Source organism: Dromaius novaehollandiae, chromosome 3 (assembly GCF_036370855.1).
Source record: "Dromaius novaehollandiae isolate bDroNov1 chromosome 3, bDroNov1.hap1, whole genome shotgun sequence".
Lineage (NCBI taxonomy): Eukaryota > Metazoa > Chordata > Aves > Casuariiformes > Dromaiidae > Dromaius > Dromaius novaehollandiae.
In genome coordinates, this window is record NC_088100.1 from 102,398,237 (window position 1) to 102,414,594 (window position 16,358).

The window sequence follows — 16,358 nt, forward strand, 5'->3', positions numbered from 1 at the left end:
TGCAGAGCATCTCAGAGCTCAGCAATGGTCCCTCTGTGCTCCCCAAAGGCTACTTGGAGTACGCCTACTGCAGCAGCAGGTCCCGTCCTCTCACCCCCGAGGCAACTTTCTAGTCAACATTTTCTATTTAAAATACAAATGGTTATATCCCTCTGATAACATGCTAGCGTTCAGAGCAAACCTGAGAGTGCCAGATCTTGATTCTCTTCACCCTGAGAGTTTCCACCCAGTCTCCATTGAAGAGGAGAAATCACAAAAGACAATGTGGGGTGAAAAGAGAGCTTCTCACTTTCCCATGGGACAGCTGTTGCTCAACAGAAAAAACGATCACAGGATTCCTGGGCCAAAGACAGATAAAAAAGTGCAAATGTGATGCTGTACCTAGTGACTGGGACAGTCATGAAGAAAAGGACTTTCCTGGGTTTTGGTCTTCCACACAATTGTCTCTGTATTTTGCATTAAACCTCCATTGAAACAACTGTGTAACCAGCTGTCAGACCAGTGACAATGACCCTCAGTTGGCTCCTACCTGGCATGTTGATCGCCCTTCTAGGGCTTGCATCATTTGATGGGCAGGTCCTTAATCATCTCATTTTCCATGTCCAGGTGCTATTTCAAAAGAGGCAAATCTCCTTCTTGTTTTCCAATAAAAAGCTATCAACCCAGACTAAATAAGGCAGGAAGATTTTAGCAATTCATGGTAGATGTCAGGTTTGAAGCCTATTCCAGATCTACAGTATTCAATGAACGCATTGTGCATTGAAAGCAGTATCTTGTCCTGAGGCAGCAATTCAATGTATTTGCAAATCATGTTGCAGTTATAAGCCACAGTTGGTAGTGACCCACTTTTTTATTGCACACAATGTTACTCAGTTGAGTTGTGCTAGTTGCAGAGCAAAATTCTAGCATTTCAAATAGCTGTAAATATTTATGAGTTCAATGCAATTTTGCTAATATTTTAGCACTGTTATATGAAGAGATTATCCATACAGGGTGAGATGTTGTTGGCATTTCGCACAGGCACCAAGAGAGCTTTTGAATTTTTTTCTATTGAAAGGCATCATCTCAAGAACAATCTAAAAAAATGCTTCGAGTATGACAGAGCACTTCTCATCATTTATATACATTTATGCCCTGTTATATAAACACAGCAGCAAAATAGAAGATGTCTATCTGCTTCCTGAAGTCATTTTTTTTATGGCTTGGAGGCCGATTTCAGAGTATTATCCTCTCTCTGAGCAGAGGTAAAATATATAAATAGAGACAAATTAGGGGGAAGTTGATGCACAAAGCAGGAAAGCTGCTCGGATAAAACATACAAAAGTATTTGTTTTCCAAAATATGCTTAGAGCAAGGCTCCTTCTGGCTCATAATATGTTCGCTTATTTCTTAAGGGGTCACTCATGTACTTATGAAACCGATTTCAAGCTTTTTAGTTACAATACAATGTGAAGGCAGATGCAGACTAAAGTAGGTATGTAGGAAGGGAATGGGACCTTGCAGCCATCAGGCCACAAATGCATCTGGTAACTAAAAAGCATGCATGGCAGTGGCAAATAATATACTTATGTTAACTTTAGTATTGAGTGACTTTAATATTCTGGTAGAGCTTAGAAGGAATAGTTGGTAATTAAGACTGGGCCTCACACACTCACAGAACAAAAAGACAGGCCCTGAAGAAATGGCAGCCTGAAAAATAAGTTAAATATTGGCATTGCTCATGAAGCTAGGATGTAGTGAAATCTGTTCATAAAAGACATCAGAATGTATCCAAGCACTAAGCTAACATAATGCTGTAAAGACTATCTTCTGAATTAGAAATGTTTATAAGAAATAATATTCCTACCAGGAAGCTGACCAAAAAAGACTGAGATCTATATTTTTGGCTGATTACTGAGGGAAAAGTTTCTGAGACCTCTGCTGGTTTGTTCCAATAGCTGGCGACAAGACAGGGCTGTTAGCTCTGCTTGTGATGTTATGAACAGTCAGCTCCACTGATGCTTTTTAGCTTTGCATGCTTTAAAAAGACAAAAGAAAAATATTCTGTCAAATAAAAATAGTCATAACCAACCTGGAAAGATATTTATGCCCACATTTTTGCAAGGGTATGGCAAACAATAGGAAGTAAGAAATAAATTATTAAAATACAGATGGCAGTGACAACTGAAATGATCCTTTACTGGCTGTTCATAGAGGCAAGAGATGTCAAGAGATGGAGAGTTCAGAAAAAATGTTCAGCAGGCAGGGAGAGAGAGCTTTCTGTCTGAATATTTTTGGTCAATTATCATATAGTAATCTGAGATGTATTTTTTTGCTACATTTATTCCATTCACTGAATTGATTAAAAGGCAGTGTTTTCAGAAATATGGCTATGGATTAAATATAGATGTGCACAGATAGGAGTAATTTCTTATGCCACTGAAAAAGATGTGTATAATGTGGTATAATAGAATCAGATTTGCATCTGATTTACAGTCTCAATATAACTAAATTTAAAACACCTTTTGGATCACTTACGTTTTGTCAGTTACTTGCCCTGTCTGAGGTCAGGTGGGAGTCTTGCTACGGTCTGTAATGATTTAAATGAAAATTGAGTAAGCTGGCTATGATCTGGCCTTTTCTCCAAACTTTATTCCACTCATTTAAAATGATAAGAAAAGTAGTGTCTCAAGTAGGGATTTTCTGAGGAATTCCTTCTTCCACTTTCGGACCAGGCCATCTGTTCTGCCCAAGGCTGACTGAGATACTCAAATATCCAGATGTTTAAACACTCCAGTAATGGACTACCTACTCTTCCTTACCAGCAATCATGTAAGATTTCAATGTTGTGGCCAAGACATGTAGGAGTTGATTCACCATCCCATTAAATCCCATAATGTGACACTTAAAACTAGACAACTTCTAAATATTACTGTGGTAAAAAGAAAAACCTCATGGTTAATAGCTGACTATTTAAAAAAGGGGGCAAGCTGTGCAGGGATTGCTAATTAAGATTCAAACACGATCAGGGTAGCATAGTTAAACCTCAGCTCATTTATGGTAACCGTACACGAGCGGAGCCCACCTCCACAGTGAGAGCAAGGTAGTATGCCTTAGCTTACAGCACTGCTTTCACTGGAGGGAAGAAATCCCTTAAAAGGCTCTGACCAAGAGTTAACGGTTTTCAGGGCTTTAGCTAAGCAAAGCATGTTGTGTATTCACAAGGAAGCCTCTGAGATTTTCAGCATGCATCCAGTGGTGAGCTGCTTGGTTACAATACTGCATTAATTTACTGTATTTTTCTCCATAAGTAATTTTATGAATCCCCAGTCACAAGCATAATGGTAATTTTCCAGCCTTAGAGCATGAAACATCTTCAGCTTCAGGTTCTCAAAGATACAAGGGATTCATTAGAATGAAGCCAGGGAAATGAATTCTGCCTGCACAGAAATCCTGACTTTGTGATTGCTAGCATCTCTTTATAAACAAGGTCTACACATATACAGTTAAACGTGATAGAAAAAAAGCTGAGGGCTTGCAGTCAGAGCAGAGATAAATCTGTAAAGATGTGACTGTCTCCAAAACGGACTTACTGTAATATTTGCTACTCGAGAAGCCAAGCAAAACAAGACAAAAAGGGCAAACTTGCATGTTTTCTCCCTGGAATTCACAACTCCATGCTTGGGATCTCTGGAGGGAGGGTTCACATTAACCTCAATTGTGTCATATTTAACTTGGCTATTGGAAGACTTACTTGGCTCTTTTTGTAAATACCACACCTTTTATATTATTGACTTTTCCCATTTTTAATATTGCTGTTTTGCTACATGGAGATTTCTTGTCATACTTGTTATTTCTTCTAAACATACATGGCTACTCCTGTATGCGGACAAACTTCTAATAAGTAGACTTTCAGTGGATGCTGACTGTGTCCCACCATTAAGATGTTGCATGCATGGGACATTACTGTATGATAGACAGAGGGTGAGTGAATGAAAACAAGAGGCTTGGTCCAGTCCTGTGATATATAGACCAATAAGGCAAAGTTCTAGGGCACAGCTTTGTGGTTCTCCATGGGGAATTTATATACTGGAAGTCCAGTGTTTTAGCCTGCATGAGGACTCCACAGCTGAATTCATAAATTTTCATTTTGACTTCTTAATTGTATTCTAAATTAATGAGGAGTTGATAAAAAGTTTTCTCAGAAACATAAACACGGTTTTACTTTTTCAGGTACAGAATGCCTCATTCACCCCTCTCACCATCTTTCACTCCCCCACCCTGCCCTTTCACTGTGGCCATGAAGAAGCCCTAGAACTTACGAGTTCTGTAATGTGCTCGCCCCTGAAGAACTTGCACAAAAAGTCTATAATAAGGTACTTTTAAAGACTTTCTGCTATCTCTGTCCTCTCTTCTTAATTCTGGAAGTTGTGTGCATAAGTCTCTGATCATCACATCTATAGGTTGGTCACATTGGAGAGGGAAGCAGTCTCTCAAACAGCATTTGAACTTTATGTTTAGAAACCAACACTTCAAACTCCAGGTTCAAGTGAACTAGAAGTCATTGAGGTTCCCACACATCATGAAGCTTTCACCCAACTACACAGCTTAACAGCTAGCTACACATTACACAAACTGCATTTCCCAAGTGGACAACTGCACAGAAAGCCTTGGGAAGTAGTAATCTAATGTGGAAATGACATACGGAAGAAAAACTTTGTTAGAGCTTACTCTGGAAGACTCTTCTTTTCAAGGGCAGAAGATAGAACTGTGCTTTGCTCCCAGGACCTCCGGGAGCATAATTCTTCTAACAGTGTCTCAGCTTTCAAAAAATCAAAATAAACAGTTTGGCTGTGACCAGGAAAGCCACTGACATAATTTCTGCTGTCTTTGTTCAAATACTATTCCTAAAGTCCTTGTCTACTTGAGAAAGCTTTACCAATATATCAATCTTCCTACTATGCAGCTTATTAATTTAAGCCAATTATTCAAAAGGAAAAGAAGTATGCCAGCAGGAACACTTCCTTTTCCCCAGTGTAATTTCATTTATGCTAGGGCTTTGACAGGCAGAAAGTGTATACCTACATGACACTGCTATACTCAGCAAAAAAAAATGAGTATAGAAAAGGTTTAAATTGTTCAAGAACCCAGGTTCAGCAAATTAAACGTCATCAGTATTGAACAACTGCTATAGCAACTTCATAAGAGATAAAGGAAAAAAAAGAAAGATGATTTGAACATCTGCTAAAGATGGACTTTCTTTCAAAGTGAGGCTCTGAATTATCTGTAAGAGGGTGGCACTATACCCTCCATGTTCCTCAAGGCAGTGATTAGATTGTATGCCTTTCTGCTGGCTTTCAGTAGCTATGAGGAACACAAGTCTCTTCTGCAGGCTGCTGCCTCTCCACCCTGTTGCCATTCTCAAGACCAGTATGGACAGTGGCATTAAACTTCAGGCAGAAATGATCCTCTGCATTTGTCTTCCCCATGTCCCAGAGAAGCACCTCTACCAACACAAATCATGGTTCTGTCCAAACTGCTTTGCTGTATTTTGACTTCAGATAAACCTGACGCAAGCATACAAGCATCAAACAACCCTTTTCATGAAGCACAGAGTGCCTTGAACAGGCTACCAGCCAGGCTTTCGCAGGTGCTGGGATGTCAAGATACATTTTAAAAGCTCCTTGCATTCTTGTTGATCAAACTAGACGTGGGGCTTTCTGATATCATTTCTCTAGGGTTGTTTCTTCCTAGTTCATCAGCTGCCTGTCATTCACTATAGCAATAGCAGGATTCTCTTTTTATCCACGCCATCTAAAGCCGTGAGGGCTGTGTAGACACCTAGCTTGTGCCAGCTATGTTCAACAGCTTAGTTTACAGCCAGTCTTGTAAAGTCATTCATTGAGATTCTTGTCACATTTTACTATATAAAATCCACTGCATACGGGTGAAAAAAAACCCTTGTAATTTAGAAGCAAAATCTCCCAGATGGGACTCTTGTCAGAGTTTGTCAGTGTTCTTGCCCAATTAGCTTGTCAGTGAACTTTGTGAAAGAATAGCCACTTACATGGTCACAGAAGTACATGGACTCCTGGATGTCACCACATAACTAACTAAAAAGATGTCATTTTAGATGTAACCTGCTGTAAGTGATGTAGCTTGTTATGCCTCCTTCCATTTTAAATCTGCAATACCACTTTTGCATGCACACTGTTTGTATTGTGCAGCCATCTAGTGGGCTTTTTGTCTGTATCAACTTCAGCTGTTGCCCCAAAACCACAAAACTATAGGAAAATGTAAGCGCTACTGACCCTTAGTGGCCGTAACTCTTCTACAGTATTGTGGGAATATTTGCTAAATGCAAGGGTGTTGTCTGGTGCTGTTACACAGGCACCATTACAGTTTTTTAGGGAAGGTACTGATTAACCTGCTGATGGCAAATATTTGGGAAGTACTGTCAACAGGGAAGAGGATTAGGGCAACACAGAGGAAAATGTACCTGACCTTAAGCTTTGCAGCAATTCAATAATGCAAATATAGTATCATGTGTTTAGGGGCTACCACAATTGACACTGTGAGCTGAAGGTGTGAGTCATCCATTGGAAAAGACAGATGGAAATAAAAACTGGAAGCATCAGTCAGAATGATTATAGACCACCAGGTAGTTCTGACAAAGACAAATGCAATTCTTGGAGACACCAGGAGATATATTTCTGGTTCAGACAGAGAAAACTTAACATGTTGTACAAAGCGCTAGTGAGACCTCATCTGGAATATTAGAGGCAAGTCTGGCTTTCAAGGATCAGGAAAGATGAATTTGAACATGCAAAGAAAGACTCTTAAGGTGATCAGGGGAACTGAAATCCTATTTTATAAGAGGAACTTATGCAATATCTAGCAAGGTGACATCTAAAAGGATATGAAACGTTTCCCACTATACATACATCAAAGATGTCAACAACAGAGGGATAAGATTTAACATGGTGCAAGAACAGACGAATATAAATTGGCCAACACATTTTAGGCTGGAAAGTAAAAATGATTTTAACGATAAGAGCTGTAAGCTTCATTAAATACGTTTGAAGTACAAGGAGGAGGGCAACCCCTCCCACTTTAAAAATGCAGGTTGAGATGGCTTCTGTGATGTGATTGCCAGCATCTGCACTTCCAGTCCCACGTTCTTATTTGGCTTTTCAGGCTTGTTAATTTCTGAAGTTATCATACGATTACTGCAAAATCAGAAATCACTGATGTCACTGTGTTATGCTAGCTTTTGCTCCAGCCGAAAAAAAAATGGAAATGGCTATTGTGAATGTCTTATGGCAAAATGGTATGACTTTGGTTTTAATACAATCCTTCATTTTTACTTCACAGTTAAATGACACGGCCCTTCCTGGAAGAACTTTTCAGATGTATATGTATTGAAGAAGACTTCTCTGTTTTCAATTTTCCTTACAGCACTTTACTATTTTTCACCACTCTCTCTCTGGTTTATTCGGAAAGGTCCACCCAACTCATAAAAAATACCGTAGTTACCGTCCTCTTCCTGCGACTCATTTAAACATGTAAAGTTCTTCTATTGCCCTTCCATCAATGATCATCATTATGATGCCTACATCCCTAGTCACACATTACCCAGATGGTTTATATTTTAAATAAAAGAGAAGTGACTGTGAACAAACATGGGTAGGGGAGTGCAAGAAAGCAAGGGGACAATGCTCACCTGCATGATGGCAGTGATTTCAGTATACCATCAGTCTGGTAATTGTGAAGGTTTTTTTGGTATCAGCAAGTTTTTAAGGCAGGCTTTGGAGAACTGTGGCTCTGCATGTTTATGGAGATCTCTCCCAAGTGTGAGGAGAACAAAGGAAGAAGGAGGAGGTGTTGTTTGAAACAGGTGGGCAATGGAGACTGATTCCATTGGCATAGCTGACTTCCTGACACTGAATGAGAGAAGACACATAGGATGCAGATACTTTATGCCACTAAACACACGCCAGCTGGGAGAGGGAACAAAAGTCGTCGAAAGTCGTGGGCCACAAAAATGGTCTTTGCAGCAGTGAATCAGGCAATGTTCTCGATAGATCCAGGTGGAGTTATACTGCATTTTTCATACCCAAAGAAAACAAAGTTTCATTAACCGAATTATGAGATGACAAAAGGTTCAGCTTTATGAATGAACACAGAAGCAGGATCAAGCATTACATTCAAAGATGAATGGAAAAATTCAGATTTAACCAATGGACCCAGACACAGTCTTCAGTCTCTGTCCCAAGTCACGGATGATACCACAGGAAGGGTAATGGTACTGTCCATAGTGACTCTGAGAGAAGGAAACATGAAAGGCTTAATGGATTGGCATTGAAGGGTCTATTTCAGCCACACTGGGCTTGTGTGACATATCTACAAGAAAGTGTTGGCCAGGTGAAAATTGCAGATCAAGCAGGAGGTAAGAGTAGAATGCACCTAAGCACCATCTCCATAAAGAAGTTCAGTTTGTGTTGGCAGATGAGGGTTTTTTAGCAAAAAGATATGAAAGCAGAAGAGAAGGTAACTTCCATTCAGTGTGAATAATACAGTCTCCTGGAGGACAAGTCATGGAAGTCAGATGAACAGTGGCTCTTTAGAAGAAAAGTACATTTACTATTGAAAGTCGAAGGTTGAAGAGGAAGGAACACTGTTTATAAGCTCAGTCAGGAAGAGTCTGTTAAAGATTTTGGCAAGAGTGTATCACTTGACTACAGGGACAGAAGAGGTGATAGAGAGGTCTGTGACAAAGAGAACAGGAACGTCAGTAAATATAAACATGTTCAGCGAGCTTAGAAATAAAGAGAAATAGGGCAGGTATTGGAAAAGCAAGCGAGACCAGGGATGTTTTATTCAGAATGACAATTCCTTCTTTACCACAATAAATTCAATTTACTTTGTCCTTATAAAAGGCCTGCAAACTTTTATGTGACATATCGTGGATGTTGTCTCACTGTTAATCTGCTGCACATAACATCCTTCCAACATTGTCTGTCTTTCCCATGAACCAAGATGACTCCAAATAGTTGAAACTTGGATTAAACATTGAAAATTAGATTAAAAAATATACAGCTTTAAGAAATGGCATTCTTTTTATTCCTTACCCCTTTAATTCAGGGTACCCGCGGTATTTTGGCTTTTTCACATGACCGCCAGAGCCACAAAGCTCTGCTGCAAAGGAAGACTGGGATTCTTACATAATCACTGATCCATAAAACCGAGAGTGTGAGAACAACGTGAGATACCACGAACCTTATCGCAGAGCCACCTTCCTTCCTTACAACCTTGTTTTCCACACCATGCTGTTGCCTATTGACCCTTCCCATGTAACCCATAGTTTGGCTCTCCTTCCTAACTCCATTTCCCCCCCTATAATCGGCTCTTAAAACCTCTTCAACCTCGCCCCATGCAGTTACAGGTTAGGGCAGACCAGGCGGGCTTGCTAAATTCACAGCCCCAAGCACAATATATATCTTAACCATCTCACCGCGGGCAACCCCCACGCCGCCCGCACCTCGGGCCCTCGGCCCCGCCCGTCCCCTGCGGGCCAAAGACGCGCCCGGGCCGCGCGGCGCCGCCCGCCTCCCACCGCCCCGCAGGCCCGGCCGCGGCGACGTCGCCGCCCGCGGGCGGGGAGCGCCGGGCCCGGCCCCCGGCGGGGCGGGCGCCGCGGCGGAGGCGGAAGCGCGGCGCCAGCCCTTGCGGGATCGCTGCGGCTCCGCCCGGCGCCCGGGAGCGGCGCCGCGGTGGGCCGCGCCGCGCCGCCCCTCGCCCCGCCCCTCCCCTCGCCCCGTCCCCCGTGCTCGCCCCTCCCCCACGCCGCCGCCGCGCGCCCGCTAACGGCCCCGCGCCTCCAACCGAGGCGGCCCCGCCGGCTGGGCAGCGCGAGGCGCGGCGCGTGGGGGGCTGCGCCCCGCCCTGGGCGCGGGGGGAGCGGCGGCGGGCAGCCCCTCGCGAGGTAAGGGCGGGCGGGCGGCCGCCGGCCCGGCGCCGCTGGGCCCCGCCCCGCCTCCCCTCGCCTTTGTCAGCGGCGGTAAACGCCGCGTGTCCGGCTGCGGCCGCGGGGCAGCGGCGGCTCCGTGGGGTCCTCCCCCCGCAGAACCGTGGTCCCCGTGGGGAGTGCGCGTGTCCTCTCGGTGAGCGGAGAAGCCGCGCCGGAGCCCTTGCAGTAGCGCCTACCTCCCCTTTCTGCTGCGCTTTTAAAGTCTGAACTCCCGCTTGCGCCGTCCCGCACTGCCGGGCGCGCCCTCCGCGCCGCCGCTGCCGTTGGGTGCCGCCGGGGGCTCCGCCGGGGCGGGGGCTGCGGCGCCGCGCTGCGCAGGGCTCGCGTGGGTGGGTCCTGCGGCGGGAAGGCGCCCGCCTGGGGAAGAGCAGCCGCCCGCTGCGCTCGGTTGTACTTTGGAAGCGGCACCTGAGGAGGAGGAGGAGGGCGGGAATTCGTACACGTCTGAGCGAGGGAAAGCTTCCATTGAAACTGGTTTGTGTGCAGGGTATTTAAATACAAGGTAACCTCGAGCGAGCGGTTTCTCTTCTGAGAAAGATTCTTCTGACAGGGTTCAATTCGGTAGTTGATTATATCCCAAATCTGCGTTTACAACATAATAGAACTGTTCTGGTACCATTACCGTATTAGCTATCTACTGCACTGAAATGACTTTAAGAATTATATGAATGAAATCTTCTGCCTGAGTTTCCCTTCAGGAGATAATATCTCTGTCATGTTCTGCAATAAATGATGTCCTAAGCTTTAATTTTGTATGCAGGTGTTTGAAAGTGCTCTTCCTGTGTATACTTTTTGCAGCTTTTTGTGGAGAATATTTAATTGTAAACATGTATTTTCATATAATGAGAACTCTGCAATTCCATATGTGTGAGTGAAGCCCTAAGGCTGATTGGGCATAACAGAATTGTAAAGGAATCTTATGAACGTGTTCTTGTGTGTAGGGGAGTGTGTGCGTGTGTGTGTATATATATATGTGTATATATATATATGTGTATATATATGATTATATATGATGAGTGTCTGTGCAGACACAAGGCATTTTTAGACTTCATCATTATATGTGTTAGTTTTACCTCAGATACATTTACAAAAAGATAGGTAGTTCGAAAACTGGAGTGTATATTGTATACTTTTATTCCAGAAAACAGCTGGCACAATTCTTTATTAAATGATTCCGTGTTAGCCACCTTTATTTATGAAAGAAACATATGCAGCACCATTTTGACATTGAAGTTAGTTGATGTGTTCTTTTTTTATGAAGCTAAAATTTAAATACAAATGTTTATTTCTTATGTATTGAGAGATGGTGTTAATTTATGTATGCTAAAATCCTACAGGTGGGATTGTTTTGCACAGAAAGGCAATTTTTCAGTTATCCTTAAGGAAAGTGTTAAATACAAACAGTTAGACATGTTACCTCTTTGTGATCAAAATATTAGAAGAATGTTTATAAATTTTAGCCACTTCCCAACAGTAGTTACTCTAAGAAGGTACTGATATTCATGATATACAGTATACAAATGAAGACTACATGATTGTGAAGTAATTTAAAAAAAAAAAATTGCATTATCAATCTTTCTGTAGCTTTGTTTATTGTTTTAAAGATATTTGGATGCCAAACAACATTGTATCATGTTTCTTTGTTTTCCTTCCTTTTTAAAGGGATTAACTACGAAGTCACAATCAGTGTGATCAGTGGTGGAAAAGCTCTAAGACAGATGATGCTACCAGCATGGGAAGTGTATCTCTATGTGTTTGTTGCAGTTGGCTCTCACTTTTATTCCTTCTATGAAGTGTACAAAGTTTCTAGAAGTAAGTCTGTAAGGCATATGCATTTGCTTTTTTACTTCTTCTAGCTTGTATGGCTCATGAAATTGCTTAACTTTATTTATCTATTAGTTTCTTCTTCAGTCGGGCTCCCAGAGGGTTCCCAAAAGACACTTTTGAGCTGGAGCATCTATTCTTTTTCTTACTGTAAATTAGGAATATAAAAGTAGACTTTGTCAAGGAACCAGCTATGCAGGAGGTTTTATGATGAGGCTTGTTAAGAGTTTGTGTTTAAAATCATAGAAAAGTCCCTTGGTAATGGTATCATGATGCTCACCTGTCAGAATAAGCGATGGAAACCTTTGAAGCCCAAATTATATTATGAAAAGGAACAGATGCATGCTTTTCTCTTAATTTTGTAGAACATGTTTTTTTCAGGAGCAGTAAGGCCCTGATGAGGCAAACTTTAATACACATGGTTGAGTTTAAGACTGTGAGTGGCCTTGTAAAATTCAATAGTCTCTCTGTGTGCCAGAAGTGAATATGTGGAGGCGTTGTAAGAACAGAGCCTACATTAGAAGCTGATGGAGATGAATGGGCCAAGTACATGGCTAGAATCCATGAATTTCTGACTTCTGGTGCACATCTGACATTTTGCTCCTGTGGCTTTGACGTGCAGGCAGGCCATAGGCCTGCGAGTGCCACAGCACGGCCGTATCTATGTGTACATAAGGGCTAATTAAGTTCTTTGAAGTCAGTAGAACCTCTTGGGTGAGTGAGTGCTCCCTAGTGACAGCTGTTCAGTCTAGCTCAAAGGTGACAGAGTAAGAGGTAGTGCGTTTTTTTTTTTAATATATACGCTTGTAACTTGTCTTGGTTTTAAGGTTACTTTTCAGATGAATATCATTTTTCTGCTGGTGTTACATATCAATATACATATCTACATATTTATACAGTGTATACATACGCACTGGAGCAGCAAAATGTTCTGTATCTGGGATGCACTACCTAGCTGACAGTTAACACTGTAAAGTTTTCCACCGTTAAGCCAGGCAAGAGGAATTGCTGTAACCTGTCTATTCTAGTACAGTGGGACATGACAGTTTATTGCTGAACAAACATCACAAATCTCATTCTGTATATAAACAGAAATCTTGAATTCACTTATTTTAATGTAGTGGTGTTCAGTGAATTTATAGTTAGATTACAAGTGAGATAAATTCCACAGCAACAGGGTTTTCTCCTTCTAAATATGCTAGAAAATAAGTGAAATACTAGAACAGGCTATCAGGAATATTTCTGTTTCTCCTTCGGTTGCCTTTCCTGTCCATAGGTCTTTATTAAGCATTAGTGAGAAATCCTGCGTGTTTGTTATAAAGTAAATGCCAAGGCTTTTGTCACCTTCTCACTAGGAACATCTTTGTGCCAGGCTAAGAAAACATGGAAATATGTACTTTTTTGTGCATAAGAAGTCCCACTATTTGTAAGAAGTCCCACTGAAGTGCAGAGGAACTATTTGTGGTGCATAGTGTTGAGTGTGATTTTTATGTCTTCACAGGTCCAGGGCCTTTTTTCTGTAATCTCTCTTTCATTCAGGACTGTACTTGTCAGTTCAGCAATGTGTATTCCTTACTTTAGGCACAAATTTATTTAGCTACTGAAGTAAGGAAGATACAGGAAAAAAAAAAGCCCTCTGAATTCAGCATTTTCCATGTTAATCTTGAAACCTATCACCTGTAGCACTTTAAGAATCAGCAGTTGAGAAAAAGATATACTTCACAATATGCTGCATTTTAATTAGATCTTATGTTATTGATATTTTGCTGCAGATAAGATGGATCTCTTAATAAATACTGTGTAGTAATTTTAAAAAAAGGATCTATGGCTATCCTTTTTAATGATAATAGAATAAAATTGTAAAAAAAAAAGAAACCCAGACAAATATTATACATGAAAATGAATTTCTCAGCAGATGCTTAAGAATTTGTTTTCTGGAGTTGTGTGTACCTGTTCTCATCTATTTGCTCAAAGCAGGCTTGCATAATCATATTTTCTTTCATAAGAGGTTTTTACTTCACATGAGTTCTTTTCTGGCTGTGGTGGTTGCTTTGTGTATAAAATTGAAAGGGGTAAGGCAGATACTTAAAGGACATAGTGGTCTTTCAGTCATGTTTACATGTGCAAGCAGCTCTGCTCCATTTCTATGCTGATGTCAAAACATCTGCTCCCTTTAGTATCACTGTTAACTGAACTGCTACAAAAATTTAATAAACTTTGTGGAAACAGAGTTTCAATTAACATATTAAATATTCAGTTTTGCTTCTCTTTGCTGTTGCCTTTTCCAGGTTTAATATTCACAAGTGTCTTACCTGATTTGCTGTACTCCTGTAGTAAAACCCTTTAGTAACTGTTTTAACCAAGTCATTGAACCTTTTTTTTTTTCCTTTTTTTTCCCAGGTAGCCTAGAATTTACCCTATGAAGTGCAGGGTCTGCTGAGTAGCTGAGGTTTCTTCTTGAACTGTTGGAAGTTATTACAAGAGTTCACATTTAAAATTCAAAATGTTTAATTTGTAGGCAGATTATTTTGCTTTGCCTGTGATAGGGAAGGAAGGGAATCACTTGCTGATCTAATAATAAGCAACAAGCTTGCTTCTAGGGAAATCAGTTTTGAGAACTGATCTGTGATATGAGCATTGGAAGGATTTTAACGTGTTTTCTATTTTCCCCAGAAGTGGTAGAAGGTACTTAGTCCAGTGCAGTCTAGATTTATCATAGTTGCGCTAAAAGGTCCTTAAGGCTTGGTTATCTGGGGAAGGCAACAGGAAATGTGTTAACATACAATGAACTCTGGAATTAAGGTATTCTGTTAACTTGCAGTGAATGCGCATTTATTTATGCAGTTTATCATCTCTTTTAAAAGTATGTGAATATTTTTTGAATATTCTCTTTTTAGCTGCTACATTGTTTTTGTTTTCTTGGGATTTGACTGTATATTGAAGATAACAGTTTAAAAAAAAATTCAAAAGGAAGAAAAGCTATGTTTTGGCGCATACTTATTTTAGCGTAAACAAGTGTGGTATTACATGATTAAAAATAATAGCTAGTTAGAGAAACTAGTTAGAGAAATGTGGTGTTCTGTGTTAACTAGAAGTCTTCTAAACATGCTTATGTGAATGAAATTAAGGATAGGAATATGCTTCCACAGAAATCAGTGAAGTACTACATAAATGTGCGCTGGTAGATGCATGCAAGTTTGCAGAACTTGGTCAATTTAGAAGGTAGAATGCTTTGTGGAAAACTGACTCTAAAGCCCTTATTCTCCTAAATGCTTTACCATACTTATATTCAAGTCTCATGTCCTGCTTTTCCACTAGAGGGAGATATCAAACAGTCTTAAAACATAGAAATAGTGTTGATTATACGCTCTGCATGTTAAAACAACCCAGCTATGATTTCTGTTGTATCTGTTCTACTTACTGTTTTGGATTATAATTCTTAACATTAAAATCTGTTTTATGAAAAAGGGTGACAGCTGCTGAAGATACAATTATTTTTTCCACTTGTATTGGAAATGTCCTGTGTAGATAGCTTATAGCAATTTGGAGGTTAAAACTGAGCTATACTTTTCTCATTACTGAGAATACAGCAAGATTTCCTTTGTGTACTTCTACAGTACTAATTAATTTTACACAGTGTAGCCTTTCCATTTAATTATAATTCTAAATTTAGTTTTGTTTTATGGTTATATTCAGATCCCAGCACAGGATCAGTATGCTAACATGGAAGAAATGAGAAGAGAGTGTTCCTAAGCTAAACTCACTGTCTAAGGCCTGAGGCTGCTCAAATTGGGAGCATGGTTGGAATAGGAGCCAGAGTGTTCCCACTGGGAGCCCTGTGCAAAACTGAGTCTAATTAAACACAAGTGCAAGAACAGGGCATGATAGGCAATAGAGATAAGACAGACAAGGAGACTAATAACCCTGTAAGAATGATGCAGCTACTCATGCCACTAGTATGCTTGGCTACTGATGACAGAGTGGAAGATGTGTATTTTGACTGTAACTGCAGTTCTATGAGGAGTGGATCTCCATGTTTTTTCTGGGAGATTTTACGGAAGTGGAATGGAAACGATTTGTATTGAAGTGCTCTAAGAATAAGAGAGCTCTCCCTGCAGTGTCATTCTCTTCAGTTAATTGCATTGATTTAACAAGTAGAAGTTGACAGAAGTAGATCAAATTCTAACCTGGGCTCTATCTCTGACTTCATTCCATCTCTTCTCTGTGAATAAATAATGGCTCTGTAAATCCCACTTGTATAACAGGATACAGATTGTGAGAAGTGATTAAAAACTGCAATACTTTGAGCATATAAAATTCTGTGTAAATACTAAGCAGGACAAGTTTTTCTTTATTTCTCTGGAACAGCTTGTTTCCAGTACCAACCACAGAAGGTTGTTCCAGGTCAGCTAGGTGTCCTCAAAAACATCAACAGTTTTTCTGTACTTAGTCATTGTCGTTGACAAGATTTTTAGAGACTGGTAGAGCGAAGATGGACATTTTCTCAGATACGGAGAGTGCTTTT

General features: G+C 40.8%; 1 protein-coding gene and 1 long non-coding RNA gene across 9 annotated transcripts in view; one reads left to right on the forward strand and one right to left on the reverse strand.

Moving 5' to 3' along the window:
* The window catches only part of LOC135327931 (uncharacterized), a 29,541-nt gene extending 19,244 nt beyond the window's left edge, over positions 1–10,297 (reverse strand). For both annotated transcript variants that reach the window (XR_010388561.1, XR_010388562.1), the window contains exon 1: positions 10,186–10,297. This is a non-coding gene — a long non-coding RNA (uncharacterized LOC135327931). The remainder of the gene's footprint in view (positions 1–10,185) is intronic.
* The window catches only part of HHAT (hedgehog acyltransferase), a 192,876-nt gene continuing 186,314 nt past the window's right edge, over positions 9,797–16,358 (forward strand). For 3 of the 7 annotated variants that reach the window (XM_064509633.1, XM_064509628.1, XM_064509635.1), the window contains exons 1-2: positions 9,797–9,964; positions 11,672–11,821. In XM_064509633.1, the coding sequence (XP_064365703.1) occupies positions 11,728–11,821 (94 nt within the window). In that variant the 5' untranslated portion in view covers positions 9,797–9,964; positions 11,672–11,727. Of the gene's footprint in view, positions 9,965–9,999; positions 10,143–10,371; positions 10,512–11,671; positions 11,822–16,358 lie in introns of those variants that run through there. The other 4 variants (XM_064509630.1, XM_064509632.1, XM_064509629.1 and 1 more) reach the window with 4 other exon arrangements.